The sequence below is a fragment of the Callorhinchus milii genome, unplaced genomic scaffold (genome assembly GCF_018977255.1).
Source record: "Callorhinchus milii isolate IMCB2004 unplaced genomic scaffold, IMCB_Cmil_1.0 Scaffold31, whole genome shotgun sequence".
Classification (NCBI taxonomy): Eukaryota; Metazoa; Chordata; class Chondrichthyes; order Chimaeriformes; family Callorhinchidae; genus Callorhinchus; species Callorhinchus milii.
The window spans coordinates 2,302,527-2,318,903 of NW_024704772.1; the positions used below are offsets into that span (position 1 = coordinate 2,302,527).

General features: G+C 55.5%; 1 protein-coding gene across 1 annotated transcript; it reads right to left on the reverse strand.

The window, feature by feature from the left end:
* Window positions 1-443: 443 nt before the first annotated feature.
* Window positions 444-13,723, reverse strand: LOC103173479 (tumor protein p53-inducible protein 11-like). Its single transcript, XM_042345147.1, has 8 exons — window positions 13,708-13,723; window positions 11,648-11,784; window positions 7,558-7,759; window positions 4,977-5,035; window positions 3,242-3,290; window positions 2,608-2,707; window positions 1,991-2,092; window positions 444-1,441 (listed from the first exon to the last, which is right to left on the reverse strand). Exons 3-8 carry the CDS (start codon window positions 7,684-7,686, stop codon window positions 1,308-1,310), a joined length of 573 nt encoding a protein of 190 aa, XP_042201081.1. The 5' UTR covers window positions 7,687-7,759; window positions 11,648-11,784; window positions 13,708-13,723; the 3' UTR covers window positions 444-1,307.
* Window positions 13,724-16,377: the final 2,654 nt, after the last annotated feature.

Here is a 16,377-nt window from a genome sequence, read left to right on the forward strand (position 1 = left end):
CTTCGATGAAATCTGTGCAGAACTTAATTTAAACGCCGGGGAGATAACTGGTATCGCCACCCTCCGGCGGTGGCGACGGCACAAAGTAGACGGAACGCCGCACACGGTCCCCTTTCCCGGCGTGTGGGTCGTCTACCGGGTTGGGCGGCCACGGCTGGACAAGCACGAGGAAAGCCTACCCCACCCCCCACCCCCACCCAAGCGTCGGCTCTCGCCAACCTGCGCCCAATGCTCTCCGGAATTAGGTAAGCAGGTTGCGTCCCTCCGGAGAGAGAGAGAGAGAGAGAGAGAGAGCGTGTAGGTGGGACTCCTGGAAAGCTCAGCCCGGTTTGGAAACTCCTAAGCCACGGCGATGGGTTTCCACGTGTGTGCGTGCGCGCGTGTGCGCTCGTGTGTGTGCGCGTGAGCCTCAGACGCCCGACTGATCAAAAGCAACAAAAAAATAGCGTGCGTTGTTTTATTTCTTGCGCCCAAATGGTGTCAAACGGCGTCAGAGAGCGTCGTTGACTTGTGTTTGGTGTTTGGCGGGCAAAAAAACAACCCCCCCCCCCCGCTTCATCTTTCTCACCCGCGCCCTCCGTAACCCCCTCCGTCAAATATGAAACCGCAAGACGGCGCCGGTTGTAACGCGCACGTCGACCGTTCCGGGTGAATAATTAAGCCCTCAGTGCCCAATTAATTGGTCCTGCGAACAACGTAGCACCTCACGGCTCCGTCCGCGTGTGCGTGCGTGCGCGTGCGCGTGCGCGGGTGTTGTCGCTGACTGCTCGAGGCGCAGGGGAGCGCGTGACAACGACTCGAATTTATAGAACGACCCTCGCGCGAGGTAGAGTCCCACGGTGGCGGGACAAGGGGGAGAGCGCTCCAGAGTTTCGGAGTGCGGTGTACGGAGGAACGTAAGGGATTAGGTGCCGAAAAGAAAAAAAAAAAGACAGAGGTCCATCAGCTTCGCCTCCTGTCAACCGTGGCAAAGGCACGTGACAGTGACGGGAGGTGTTGATAGCCATGAATTCTGTACCGATTAGTCTACAACGGAGTGGAAAGCTTCGGGGACCTTCGATCCCGAGTTGCCCGGTTCCTCCAAGCGCTTACTCTATGTGGCGTCTCAAATGACCCCAATACTGTCGGCCCCAAAGATATTGTTTCGCTAAAAGTTAACCCTAAGTGTTGGCGCAGGTTTGGTCTTGAATGTATCTGCCGCTCTTCGACCTCTCCCCTATAAAACCTGCCGCCAACTCACTCCGACGCGAGGTTTATTGAAGTGCAGGCTCCTCGCGTCCACCTTCTCTCGCTCGTCCGGCTTCCGCTCAGATTTTCTTCGGCCTCCGTCCCAGTTGGAAGCAGTAGAGGGCGGAAATGATCGGAATCAGACCCTGGCACGCAAGCACGACGGCGGCCTCCAGGGGAAACGAGCCCCGCTCCATCATTCCCACCAGACTCGCTGCGAGGGTCAACCAGAGAAGACGACACTCAGCGACGGGACCCCCAACGGAATCCCCGCCGCGTAGTGGTTAGAGCGCTCGAGAGGACCCGGGTTCGATTCCTGGACGGGACTGGGTGAAACCTCGGGCAATTTTCCTTACTCCACACACACACACACGCGCGCGCGCGCCTCTGTTTACCCAGTAAGTAGGACCCCGGGTTATTAATTCAACTGGTGGGGGGGGGGGGGGTTGGGGGTGGTGGAGGGTAGTAATCTCTTCAAAAATAAATTGTAATGAATAATAATAATTTGGTCACCAACTACGCAGTCGATCCACTTTACGGCGTATCCGCTGAAGTGGTTTGAGACGTCTCGACGACGTGATATGGCGTTAAATCAACAACGTATAGCGCGGACGAGGCACGTTATCATTTATATTGTTGTTGCTATATTCCGTGGAGCGCTTTGGACCGTCTCGACGACGTGGAAACGCCCTGTCTCAAGTGCAAGGATTATTATTATTCGTATTAATACGACCAACGGACAAGTGGCTGCGGAGGTACACACCTACACACTGCACTGTGGCAGAAAACGCCTCAACCTGAAGGCTCCAACGGATGATGACCTTCTCCGAAGTGTAAAAGGAGTTGATGAGGATAAGGCCGATACCTGGGAAAGCAAAGAAACAGAGGGCAAAGCCATTGGTGGTCGGGCCTTCAGCCTCTCAGCCCCCCCCCACCCTCCCCCCACCCTTTGGAACTCCATCCCATAGTCCCTCCGCCTCCCTCCCTCCTTCCTTCGCCTCCTTCAAGGCCCGTCTCGAGACCCTTCCCCTTCGACCAACCGCTCCTTCGCCTTAACCCTCTTACCCCCCACCCTCCCTGGCCCTCCACCCTCCTCCTGATCCCAACCCTCCAGCTCGGGTCCAAATCCCTTGACTGTCCCGGGCCTTTGGAAGTCCTCCCGACGTGAAAGGGCGCCGTGTAAATAACTTGTTGTCGTTCTTGTTGTTCAAGGCCCTTCTGAAGACCTTCCTTTTCGACCCTGCCTTTGGTCACCTTCTGTCCTTTACCCTCCCACCCACCATCACCTCCCCCCCCCCCCCCCCCTGTGTGCACCATCACTGTGCCGCTCGGTGTGTGCGGGCAGACCGAGGGGGAAGATGAAGACGAGGACCAACGTACTGAGGAGCGCTCCCCCGTACAGCCTGAGCGGTGTCTGGCACGACTGCACGGATTCCTCCTGATACAACCATCCCCGCAGCGTCCCGGGGAAGGTCAGGGCCTGTAACAGCAAGAGAGCGAAGGCCGTTGACACCTCCTGAGCCGAGCCCCTCGCGCTCCCCAACCTCCTCTCCTCACGCCCCCACCCCCACCTCAACCGTCCGATCTCCTCCCCCCTACTCCCCAATAACGATACGGCCATAGGATAGTAATAATACAGCATTAGTAATAACAACCCCGGCCTTTGACGCAGCTGCTTGTCACGGCTTCGAGACGCAAAGTCAATCGACCGTATGTTTCGTTGGGCGAAGCGCGGCAGCCATTTGCGCCCAGCGACGTGCCCGCGGGCAGCCGTGGGTCGTTGAGCGACCGTTTGTTCTGTTTGGAGGGGATTATTACCCGCCGGGCAAAGCGATACCCCCAATCGACTAACAAACCGGGTTCCTACGTTACCGCCGGGTGACCGGTGGCGCCGGTAAGGAAACTTGCCCCGGGTTTCGCGCCGCCCCCGGGAATCGAACCCGGGTCCTCTCGCTCCCGCCCTCCTGAGCTCCGTCTAACTTGAGCGCGAACGAGCGCGGCGCTATACACTGACCAGAATCCCGGTGAGGGTGAACAGCACAGCAGACACCAGCTGCCAGCACCTGCCAACCACAACAACAACAACGACAACGACATAATAATCCTCGCGTCGCTGAGACCCCGCAAAGCGCTTCGCAGATAACACACCTCAAAGCCAAATCTACCGCGCGTTTGTGCGGGCGAAGCGCAGCGGCCCAATTGCGCGCAGCGGCGTCCCCCCCCCCCCCCCCCCCCCCACCACCAGCAGCCGCGGGGTCGAAGCGAGCAAATTGCCATTTCTCTCTTTTTTTGGGCTTCTTGAAGGGATTATTACCCTCGGAAAGCGATCGGCCGATCGACTAACAACCAGAGGCGGGCGCGTGGAGTAAGGGAAACCTGCCGAAGGTTTCGCACCCCCCCCCTGCCCGGGACTCGAATCCGAGTCCTCTCGCTTGTCGCTACGCTCTCTCTCTATTTATATATAAGATATATATATATAAATACAAGTCATTGCTCTCGTCCGGAACACTTGTAATGTTTAATATAAGATATTCTGAGTGAAGAAGTGATTCAACCACAGGAAGGGCGTAATTTGCAGAAGAACAAAAAAAAGGGGAAGCTCGTGAGATGTTTTTAATACAGAGCGAGAGAGAGCGCGAGAGAGAGAGAGAGAGAGAGAGAGCGAGAGAGAGAGAGAGCGAGAGAGAGAGAGGAGGGTTTTCAGATTAATTTTACTGCAAAGCCGTCGCGGCCGTCGCTTCAGCGTTTACTTTACCGGTTAAATTGAATTAAACCCATTAAATTGAAGCAGTGCAGTAAGTCATTAAGGCGTGTGGGAAAATCGCAAGGGAGGAAATAAAAAAAGAGGAGAGAGCTCCAGGGAAGGAGCGAACACCAGCACAGGCACGAATGGGGGAAAGGGCGGGGGAATAATCCTAATAATGACCCTAATAATTCTGGCAATTGATGCAGCGCCGGAGTTTGTCATTGTGACGCCTCAAAGCGCTTCACCGACTGTACTGTGAAGAGCGTTGACTGTGTGATTGTGGGCGAAAGTGTAAAGGGGTTTAGTGTAGGGGAGCGAACCCCCGGCACAGACGCGATGGGGGGCGGGAGAGAGAGAGAGAGAGCCCCCGGCACAGACACGATGGAGAGAGAGAGAGCAGGGAATGGGGGTTGGGGTAGAGAGCTCCAGTTGGGGGAGCAAGCCCCAGCCCACAGACACGATGGGGGTCGAGAGAGAGAGAGAGAGAGAGAGAGAGAGAGAGAGAGAGAGAGAGTGCAGGGAAAGGGGGTTAGAGTAGAGAGCTCCAGTTGGGGGAGCGAGCCCCAGCCCACAGACACGATGGGGCGAGAGAGAGAGAGAGAGAGAGAGAGAGTGCAGGGAATGGGGGTTAGAGTAGAGAGCTCCAGTTGGGGGAGCGAGCCCCAGCCCACAGACACGATGGGGGGGCGAGAGAGAGAGAGAGAGAGCAGGGAATGGGGGTTGGGGTAGAGAGCTCCAGTTGGGGGAGCGAGCCCCGACCCACAGACACGATGGGGGGCGAGAGAGAGAGAGAGAGAGAGAGAGAGAGAGAGAGAGAGAGAGCAGGGAATGGGGGTTAGAGTAAGAGAGCTCCAGTTGGGGGAGCGAGAGCCCCAGCCCACAGACCCGATGGAGAGAGAGAGAGCAGGGAATGGGGGTTAGAGTAAGAGAGCTCCAGTTGGGGGAGCGAGCCCCAGCCCACAGACACGATGAGCTGCAATATCTCTGCTCTTGGTCGACTTACCTGAGACCAAATGGCTCATAGAGGGTGAACTTCAATTCATTGCCCAGCACTTGGCTGATCTACGGGAGAGAGAGAGAGAGAGAGAGAGAGAGCGGAGATGATGACCATAACTTCGTGTTAGATATCCCCGATTCGCGATGGAAGGACGTCCCAAAGCCCTTCGTGGGGCTTTATCTCCCCACGGCTTTGTGTCGTGCTCCCCCCACCCCCCACCACCGGCACCGTCGAGCGCTCTCTGGGAATCTCCCCCGCGACGTTGTTGTCGTCGTCGTCGTCGTCGTCGTCGTTGTCGTCGTTATTGTCAAGCGCAGTGACTGTGCGCGTCGCAGGTCGGATTCCGTGCGGCCGTCAGCGCGGCCGTCTCGCCGCTCGTCGCTCCCACCCAGTCCGCCCGTCCCCTCAGCCCCTTCTGCCCGGCGGAGGCTTCTGCGACCGTCTGAACCGTGTGTAGTGACAGTAACACCTGCCGTTGATGCGGCGTCTTATCGTGTCGCCCGAGGCGTCTCGAGGCGCTGTAAAGGCGATTGACTGCGTATTTTGCGGCGGGGGCGGGGGGCGGGGGGGGGGGTGTGTGGGTGGGGGATAATTGTGCAAAGCAGCGTCACACAAACCCGCCAATCGACCAGCAAATAGGTTCATATTTACTGCTGGTTAGACAGAGGCGTGCGTGTGTGCGCGCGTGTGTGTGCGCGTGTGTGCGTGTGTGCACGTGTGTGTGAGTGTATGTGTGTGCGCGTGCGTGCATGTGTGTCTGGAGTAAGGAAACTTGCCTAAGGTTTCGACCTGTCCCACCCGGGAATCGAACCCGGTTCCTCTCGCGAGGGCTCTGACCACTGAGCTACGGGACTCCCACGGGGGGTGGGGGGGGGGGGGGGGTTGCTCTCTCTCTCTCTCTCTCTCTCTCTCTCTCTCTCTCTCATCGCGTCTCAGGAATGGTGTCCGACGGCACGCGCGCGCGGATCAGCCTTGAGTGTCCGCCTCGGTCTCTGACGCTCGCGTGGACAGGTTTGATAAGCGTTTTGGAGTCGTGAGGCTCAGCGGTTCGAGCGCTCGCCCCGCGAACGAGTGAGAGGACCCGGGTTCGACTCGCGGCAGAGGGCGAAACCTTGGGCCAAGTTTCCTTACTCCACACAGAGCCTAATAATAATCCCTCCAAAACCAAAAACAATAATAAATTGGTCATTTTCAATCTACGACTGTTTGTGGGACATTGCTGTGCGCAATTGGCTGCCGCGTTCGCCCACAAATATACAGTCAATTCACTTTACAGTGTGTTCTGTGAAGCGCTTTGGGACGTCCTCCCGACGGGAAAAGCGCTATATCAAATGCAAGGATTATTATTATTATTATTATTATTTTCAATCCACGGCTGTTTGTGGGACAGACGCCGCTGCGCGCAATCGGCTGCCGTTTTTATACGGTCGAACTCACTTTACGGTCTATTCCGCGAAGCGCTTCGAGGCGTCGAGAAGCCGTGAAAAGCGCTGTATCAAACGCGAGGATTGTTATTAATATTTATTATTATCTGTTTGATATTGAGATTAGTTTCTCGGGAATTCTTGGGGGCGTGAAGTTATCGCAGAGCATCTGTCAGTGAGAAGCTGCAGGTGTTAGCAGACACCTACCAGCGAGGGAGGGAGAGAGAGAGAGAGAGAGAGAGAGAGCGATGCACATGTCTGTAGGCACATACACACACCCACACACACCCACACAGTGATGCATGAATACATACACAAGTGTACGCGCGCACGCAGACACACACGGGCACACACGCATGCGAACATCACAGGATTATCCACACACACACACACACACACACACACAGTCGCACCCACGCAAAGATATGCAAACACCCGCACACACACGCACACGCACACATACACACGCACACACACGCACACACACGCGCACACGCGCACACACGCGCGTGTGCACACGCGCAGTGGAACATCAGCCTCGATACATAACAATAAGAATAACAATCCTCGCACTGGATACGTCGCTTTTCACGACTTCGCGACGTCTCAAAGCGCTTCGCAGAACAGACCGCAGAGCGAATCGGCCGCGCGTTCGCGGGCCAAGCGCGGCGGCCGATCGCGCACAGCGGCGTCCGCCACAAACAGCCGTGAAATTGGGTCGGAAATGACCGATTTATTATCGTTTTGCGTTTGGGTGATTGGATTCTTGTCAGACGTGTGGAGTGAGGAAACTTGGCCAAGGTTTCGCCCTCTGCCGGGAACTGAACCCGGGCGTCTCGCTTGCGAGGCGAGCGCTCTAACCACTGAGCCGCACGATCGAATAGAGCGGGCGGAACAGGCTCCCGGGGCTGAATGGCCTCCTCCTGTTCCTAGCGCACGAAAAAATAATAAATCGGTCGCTCGCTTCGACCCACGGCGGTTTGCGGGGACGCGACTGGGCACAGGGTATACAGCCACTACCCTTTACGGTGTGTCCTGCGAAGCGCTTTGAGACGTCCCGAAGGGGCCGACGAGGCGCTGTGTCGGATGTAGAGGATTATTATTGTTGTTATTATTATTATTATTATTCTGATGACACACAAACCTTTCAAGCCGGGCTTTACCTTTGATCTGTGGACCTCTCCCTCGTCGTCTTCCCCCCCAACTCCGAGAACCTTCCTGCTCTTCAGTCTGCTCACGAGGTCGGATTGGCTGTGCTTTTTCAGGAGCGAGGAACGTATTTTATCAGCCATCGTTCCTGCTTTGGACCGGATTCGAAAGGCTTACGTCCGCGTCTCCGAATCCGGAGCAGAAATGACAGGAGCGCTGAGAGAGAGAGAGAGAGTGCGGGAGAGAGAGAGAGAGAGAGAGAGAGAGAGAGGGTACTTTAAATCCCTGCCCAAATTTAGCACAGCGAGCGAGAGAGAGAGAGAGAGAGAGAGAGAGAGACAGAGAGAGAGAAAGGAGGCGATAAATTATACATTAACGCTCCTGGTCTATTATTCATCATCTTATTTAAGTGCAGCATTTTATCCCTCGGCCCTCGTTTCCCCGACTCCCTGACAAGACGTCGGGAAGTAAAGGAGAAAGTAGCGGCGCCGACGTTTGCTCGCCGCAGCCCGCGAGGGCGTCCCGGAGCGCTTCGCGGGGGCTTCACTGCAAGGTGGGGGCGACCGTGCGCGGAGCCACGCCGTCGACGTCGAAACAAGAATTAAGATCCATGACAAACGCCTGCATCGGGCGTGACGCCTCCCCGCGCCTTCGCGACGTCTCGAGGCGCCTCGCGGTTCTCGCTGTAAGGCGGAGCGACCGCGTGCCTCGCGGGCGGAGGTCTCCGGTCCCGTTCAATCACCCTCTCTCTCCCCCCCTTCTCCCCCTCCCGCGCTCTCCCCCCGCCCCCCCCATCCATATCCTTTTATGTTGCCTCCTCCCTCTGCCCTTTTCGCCGGCAGCTCTTGAAATATTTATCCAACCTTTATCCCTTTGCTTTTTGAACCGTTTCGCTCCGGGACTTCAACGGCAGGAAGGAGCTCTGCGCTCTAACATACCGGGGCGTCAGCCCGGCTCTATTGCGCTCTCTCTCTCTCTCTCTCTCTCTCTCCCCCGCACCCCCCCCATCGCCCCCCCCCGCACCGCCAGCAATACCCCCGAATAAAATCAGTCGCTCACTCCCACGGCTGTTTGAGATAAGGCATTGGGTCAAACAGAAGGGATTATTAAGGATTAGTATTGTGAAGAGCTCTGAAACACTGCCCAGTGCGAAGGACACTGTATATACGTGTGTGTGTGTGTGTGTGTGTGTGTATGTGTATGTGTATATATATGTATATTTATATGTGTGTGTGTGTGCGTTCGTATAATATGTATAAATGCTATTGTACGTTGTTGTTGTCGTGCGGAGCGCTTGACAGAGCGCTGCTGTCGAACGCTTACCGCCTTGTGACAAGTTTCGAGAACAAATAAGTCACGTTTTTTCGCTCTGACCTCACACGGGAGCAAAGACGTGACCAAGTCACGGCTCTCAGCCATCAGCTGGTCCTTGGAATAGTGGGGTGGGAGGGGGGTGGGGGGTGGGGGGGGTGGTGGCGGCTCTCAGCCATCAGCTGGTCCTGGAATAGTGGGGTGGGAGGGGGGTGGGGGGTGGGGGGGGTGGTGGTCGCGTAGCGTTGCGGTTAGAGCACTCGTCTCGAAAGCGAGAGGTCCCGGGTTCGATTTCCCCGACCGACCTCGGGCGAAATCTTCGGTTAGTTTCCTTACTCCACACGCGCACACGCACACGCACACGCGTGCGCAGTAAACGGCAGTAAATAGGAACCCGGCTGTCAGTCGATCGGCGGATCGCTTTTCCCGGGGGTGATAACCCCTTCAAAATGAATAGAGATTTGATCGCTCGGCCCACGGCTGTTTGTGGGGACGTCGCCGGGGGCGCAATCGGCTGCCGCGTTGCGCCCACAAAACACGCAGTCACTTCACTTTGCAGTGTATCCGGTGAAGCGCTTTGAGACGTCTCGACGACGGGATCACAGCGCTGATCAATTGCAGGGATTATTATTGTTGTGATGTGTGTGTGTGTATATGTGTGTGTTTATATGTTATGTGTGTATGTGTGTACATGTGTGTTTATATGTGTGTGTGTGTGTGTGTTGTGTATGTGTGTGTTTAGATGTGTGTGTGTATATGTGTGTGTGTGTATATGTGTGTGTATATGTGTGTGTATGTGTGTGTATGTGTGTGTATATGTGTGTGTGTGTATATATGTGTGTGTATATGTGTGTGTGTGTGTATATGTGTGTATGTGTGTATATGTGTGTGTATGTGTGTGTGTATATGTGTGTGTGTGTGTATATGTGTGTGTATGTGTGTGTATGTGTGTGTGTATATGTGTGTGTGTGTGTGTATATGTGTGTGTGTGTGTGTACATGTGTGTGTGTGTGTACATGTGTGTGTAAGTGCCACATATAGGTCATGATGTCCTCTGCACTCTGACCACACAGTAATTCGCTGACCTCCGGCATTGCTGAGGTATCGATCCCAGTCACTGACTGTCGTACAGTACAGTACAGTACAGTACAGTGCAGAACAGAGCAGAACGCGGCAACCGAAGGGCATCATCAAACCCGATCACACACAGAGCCGCGGTACGTCTGCAAAGTTTCTGAAATTCACCCCTCGTCCCCTCTCTCTCCCCCACACCCCCCCTCTCCCCAACCGCCAGCCCCCCGCGCGCGCACACGCACACGCACACGCACACGCACGGATACACGTCTCATCTCTATCCCGCACAAAACAGAACGCAAGAGCGGAGAATCCTATCCGCTTCGTTTCCAACGCAGAGAGAGAGACAGAGAGAGAGAGAGAGGGGGAGAGACACGAAAAAAAAGCAGATGGAATCTCCCGACTTGGCACTGACTTGACGGAGCGAGCGAGCGAGAGAGAGAGAGAGAGAGAGAGAGAGAACGAGAGAGAGAGAGATAAAGAGGGAAAGCTGCTGATAACGTGTGGGGTGAGACCAGTGAGAGTTAATATTTTATCGATTCCTTCGCTCTCTTTGCCTTCCCCCTTTTTTTCAAACACGCTGCGAGCGCGAGAGAGAGAGAGAGAGAGAGAGAGGGAGAGAGAGAGAGAGAGAGGGAGAGAAAGAGAGAGAGAGAAAACAGATGGTAACTTGTGCCTGAAATCAAGTGAGAAAGTTAATATTTTATCAATTCCTACAGTCTTCTGACCCCCTTTTTTTTTTGAACAGGCTGCGAGCGCGCGAGAGCGAGCGAGAGAGAGAGAGAGAGAGCGAGAGAGCGAGAGAGCGAGAGAGAGAGAGAAAAAGCGAGCGGGTGAGAGCGCGGGAATGCGAGAGGAGGCGAGAGTTAATATTTCATCAATTCCTATACTTTTCCTCTCTCTCTTTTTTTAAAACCGGTTGCGCGTTAGAGAGAGAGGGAGAGAGAGAGAGAGAGAAAGACAAAGAGCGCGTGTGAGAGGGAGAGAGAGAGGGAGAGAGAGAGGGAGAGAGAGAGAGCGCGCGAAAAAGTGCGAGAGAGAGAAAGAGAGAGAGAGAGAGAACTCGGACCGCAGTCCGAAGGTAGAGACCGACAATTTTTTTTCTTCTTTGGGATCTTTTTCGATGCTTTTCGAGGTCGAGTAACAGTGAGGCTCTTTTTTTTAGTGCCTTCGGCCACTGCCCCACCCAACCCCCCCCCATCCCCCCTCCCCGAGCCTCTGGATCTCCCTCACTCCCTCACTCCCTCACCCCCTCACTCCCTCACTCCCTCCGTCTCGCCCCCTCCCTTCCCATTTTCAGGTCTCTTCCGCTGAAGACCTTTCTCTTCGACCCGCGCCTTTGGTCCTCCCTCTCTCCCCCCCCCCCCCACCCCCACCCCCACCAACCCCTCGGTCCCGGGATCCGTTTGCCGTAAAGCGCTCCGAGAGTCGCCGTCCGGCGCGGAGGGCACTATATAAACCCAAGTTGTTGTTATTGTTGTTGTTGTCGTGGAGGGGGGAACTGTGAGGAGGGGGTGTGGGGGGGGGGAACAGGAAAAGCACAGGTAACGTGCAGGTAACACCCAGAAAAAAGCTGCTCTCTCTCTCTCTCTCTCTCTCTCACTGTGTGAACTGTTTGCTGTGCGTCTCTGTGCGTCAGCATAAGGTGAGCGATTATATTTTGCTCGTGGGGAGGGGCGGAGGGTCAAAAAAAGGGGAAAAAAAGGGTTTCGTACTTACTTCTTCACCGGCGAGGGAGGTCCGCGGAGGGGTCCGATTGCCCGGCGGAGCTCTCCGCGTCTCTCACAGTCTTTCCTCCCCTCCGAAACGCCTTTCGGTCTTCGCGAAGCCTCCTCCGATCCTTATTTACCGGACGTCTGTGCGCGTGTGAGAAGCGAGAGAGGGAGCGCGAGAGAAGGAGAGAGAGAGAGAGAGAGAGAGAGGGAAAGAGAGAAACGGGAAGAGCGAGAGAGAGAGAAACATCAAGCGAGAGATAGGGAGAGAGGGAGAGAGAGAGAGAGAGAGAGAGAGAATGAGAGAGAGAGAGGTTTACCTTAAAGTGTAGAGTAGAGGTGCAACGTTAGGAATGAGCACAGCACATAACACGCGCACACTTGCCCGCGCAGAGGATTATACGCAGAAAGGGAGGCCATTCGGCCCATCGTGTCTGTGCCCAGCGTTTCCCACGTCCTCCCGCACTGTGTGTGAAGTGATCCTAAACCCTCTCCGAGCTCCTCTTCTCTCTCTCTCTCTCTCTCTCTCTCTCCCCGCTCCGAAAGAGGAGGGGGAGTGAGTTCCTCGGAACGCGGACCCCGACTAAAACCACCACGATGGCGTAGACAACCACTTGCCTTCACGGCGGGCGAGGCAGGGTCTGGGAGCGCGTCGTTCCGCCGCCAGCCGGGGGGGAGAAAGGGAGAGAGTGCGCGCGCGCGTGAGACCGTAGGAACGGTCAAATATTTATATTTTAGGTGGGAGTAGATTTGGCAGAACTGTGGCCCTTCCTCCCCCCACCGCAACCCCCCCCACCCTCCCACCCTTCTCGTCAGGACACCAACTCAATAATAATAATAATAATAATAATAATAATAGTAGTAGTAACGTGTCGCTGGTTTAAAAAAAGATCTCCCGACCGCAGTGTGTGTCGGTCTGACTCAGTGGGAAAGCACTCTCATCCCTGAGTCACGAGGCTTTGTTGGGTACTTTGAAATCAGAAGCTTATCGCGGTGGGGGGGGTGTGTGTGGGGGTGTGTGGGGGGGCTATGGGGGGTATATGTGGGGGTGTGGACGGGGGGGGGGGATTTGCGTTGACTGAGGCGCTTTCTCTTGGGGACATCCCGTCAGGCGTCCCGAGAGGAATCCGGGTTCGATTCCCGGACTGGGACACGCGAGTGAAACCTTAGGCAAGTTTCCTTACTCCACACACGCACACGCGCACGCACACACACACACACACACACACACACACACACACACACACACACACACACACACACAGACACACACGCGCGCGCGCACACAGACACACAAATAATGCGGTCACTCCAATCCACGGCTGTTTGCGCAGTCGGCTGCCGCGTTTCGCCCGCAGAATATACAGTCACTACACTTTACCCCGGGCGAAGGGCTTTAGAGACGTCTCGACGACGCGATAAGGCGCTGTATCAAACGCGAGAGGGTTGTTATTCTCATTAATATTAGAATTATGATTAAATCGAGGTCTTGCCTGACTGAGTGTGAACGATTCTGTGACACTATCCTAACAGAGAAGGAAGTTCTTCTCTCTCTCTCTCTCTCTCTCTCTCGCTCTGTCGCTCTCCCCCTGTGTCTCCCCCGCCCACCCCTCGCCCCGGACGTGGAAGGCGTAGCGTAGAACGTGAGCAACGTCTCCTTTTTGATTTATTTTAATCCCCGCGCTCTGTTTACGTCTCGTCCGCCCTCAAAGCAACTCAGTGTGTGTGTGTGTGTGTGTGTAAAAAAAAAAGAAAAAATCCCGTGAAGCACTTTGGGACTTCCTCCTGACGTGAAAGGGCGCGGTGTCGAAAATTATTACGATTGTGATGATTATTATTGCTGTTCGGATTATCGTCACGCGCTCGCTCGCTCGCTCGCCCGCTCGCCCGCCCGCCCGCCCGCCTCCGGACAAGGTGGTGGCCGGGTTGAGGGGTTCAAGTCCTACGTTGCTCCGAGCCCCGTAGCTCGGGGGGTTAGGGAAGTTCGCCTCGCGAGCGAGAGGACCCGGGGTCGATTCCACGCACACCCACACGCGCGCGCGAACGCGCGCACACGCCTCTGTTTACCAGCAGTCGTCAGGAACCCGGCTGTCGGGCGGTTCTCTTTTCCCCGGGCGTCATAAACTCTTCAAAGAAAAGACAGTAACCATAAATCGCTCACACAAACCCACGGCTGTCTGTGTGGGGGGGGGGGACACCGCCCCGTGTCCAATTGGCTGCGGCGCTTCGCCCGCAGAGCGCGCAGTGGCCTCTTTACGGCTTTGCGGCGAAGGGCATCGAGAGGTGATAAGGCGCTGTGTCGTTAAACGTCGGGTTATATGTGTTATATAATCCATCCCTTCTGGTCTGGTTATGTTTCAGCCGGGTTCTGTTTTGAAGGGAACTACAGTAATCAGAGGGCAGGTGTTGAGTTCCACACGTGGGGAGGCTGGAGCCGTGTGCGCCCGCGTGTGCGTGCGTGTGTGTGCGCGTGTGTGTGTGCGTGTATGCGGGCGAGCGAGCGAGTCTGAAGCTGCCTGCGAGTCGGCACAGCGCCCGAGGGACCAGATTGAGTTCCCATTTCATTTGGCTCTGCGGATCTCGGCCGCACGTGAGGACCTCTGGCCCCAGGAGCTCAGGGAGCGAACAGGTACGAGCGGCAGAAGGTTTCAGCCGATTCGCCTCTCTTGAGGCCTCTCTCTCTCTCTCTTTCTCTCTCTCTCTCTCTCTCTCTCTCTCTCTCTCTATCTCTCGAGGGAATAACATTCGTCATAACCACCATCGTCGTCGTCGTCGTCCTCGTTGACAATAACCCGGCGTTTGACCCGGCGCCTCATCTCGTGGTCGTGGTCGTGGTCGAGACGTTCTCAAAGCGCTTCGCGGGGACGCGGCCGTACGGCGGAGTGACTGTGCGTCCGGCGCGCGAAACTCCGCGCCGCGAAAACAAGGGGCGATCAGCTGCTTGAGACCCTACAGTGATCGTGACTCCCAAGTGAATCGCCGGGGCGGAGAAAATAATCTCGCCGGATCTCTGGGTCAGGGTCGCGTGCGTTTTAAGACGAACGGAGCGTAGTTCCCCCCCACTCTGACGGCAGCTTCGCATGTCTGAGCGCGGTGACGTCTCGGCCGCGCACGGAGGCAAATGGTTCGAATTCCCCACTCAAAAGCGACGCACCTTCACTCGACGCCACTTGGACTGCCGCGGCGTTGGGCGAAGGAGGTTTGGCTCGACCCTCAACTCACCAGCAGGCGCTGCGATGTTGATTATCCGTGTATTTTCCCGTCCGCACGTCGGTGACGCGTTCATTTCCTCGGGAGTGTCCGAATGGCGCGCGGCTCGGGCTCGAGAGTATTCATGCGGACGTTAGGGGCGTCCCTGGGCGCCGTTTGAAAAGAGAAGGGAGCGCCTCCTGGGGTCCCGATTGACCCCAATCCCGGAAATAAATAGCGGGCGTTCGTTTCACGGTCGTGCGTGGTACGTTCACCCACAAAATACGCAGTCACTCCGCTTCGCAGTCATTGGCGCGAAGGGCTTTGGGATGTCCTCTCGACCTGTGCGTTTCGTGGGCGACACCCCCACGAGCAGTCGTGGCTTATCTTCTCGGCCCCAAAACAAATCGCAGAAGTGTTTCGCGAAGCGCTGTCGAATCCTCAAGAGGACAGGTCATAAAAACAAATCCGTACCTTTATTTTTCCGTCGGGGATTTTAAAAAAATAACACACATAAGTACACCTCGACTGCACAATTTTGCCAGTAAGCTGCGCTCGGGCGTTACAGACGTGAAGCGCTTTTATCCGCGCGGTCGAGGATGAGGAGTTACAGCATTGTTAAGGAGAAGTCAAGGCAGAGGGAAAGAGGAAAAGAGGAAAATGATGGCCACGTTTCGGGCATCGAACCCAACCTTTGTGCGACGTCGACTGAATGTGCCATCGGACGTCGGCGAAGAAAAACGTCACCTTTACATCAAACGCTGAAAATTGCTAATGATCCGTCGCATCCGAAGCAGAATCTCGGAGGCGAAGTGCCAAGTGATTGCATTTCTTTCAACGTGTTGTCTCCCTCTCCCTCTCTCCCTCTCCCTCTCCCTCTCTCTCTCTCTCTCGTAGGTCGGGATTAAAGTTACGTGTCACCGAAGAAGAGACTGCGTGTTGTAGCTTTTTTCGGCGGCGGTGGTGGGGTGAGGGTGGGGGGGGGCGGGGGGGGGGTGGTTGGAGGGAGGATGGTGGAATTTCCCGAGGGAACGTTTCAAGCGAGAACCGGGAGCGCTCCGAGACGTCTCGGAGACGCCACGAGGCGTTTGCATCGAACGCAAGGATTATTATCATAATGATCGCTATTATTTAGTCTTACACAGCGACCTCCTGCGCTGCCTTCGCTGATTAAACGCGTGTCCGGACCCCGTTTGGGAATTGTCGTCTCCTCTCCTCTCCTCTTCTCTCTCCCTGCGGCATCGGAGGTTTATTCGGTGGTTTGGAGAACAACTGCAATGAATCGCCCCTTCGCTGGTGATCTGGTCACTGCGATTTGATCTGTCTCTCTTGAATCGTCAGTGTCTGTAGATATGAATCGATGCGAATACGAATCCATAAGACCCAAACGTACATGAAGTGTTGGTGTAGACGATTTGTGCCACAGGACCTATATTCTTTCAGCAATGGTACATTCACTGTATAATAAAAATAATAATATATAATAACATACGGTATATAGTAATACATAAGAATATACAGTGTACGGTAATATATAATGTACTGCAT

Excerpts from the sequence above, each read along its gene's own strand:
- LOC103173479 (XM_042345147.1), bottom strand. The coding sequence starts at position 7,686 with ATGGCTGATAAAATACGTTCCTCGCTCCTGAAAAAGCACAGCCAATCC. Across the intron at positions 5,036-7,557 it reads GAGAGGTCCACAGATCAAAG|ATCAGCCAAGTGCTGGGCAA; the intron begins GTAAAGCCCGGC and ends TCTCTCCCGTAG. Across the intron at positions 3,291-4,976 it reads TATGAGCCATTTGGTCTCAG|GTGCTGGCAGCTGGTGTCTG; the intron begins GTAAGTCGACCA and ends TGTGGTTGGCAG.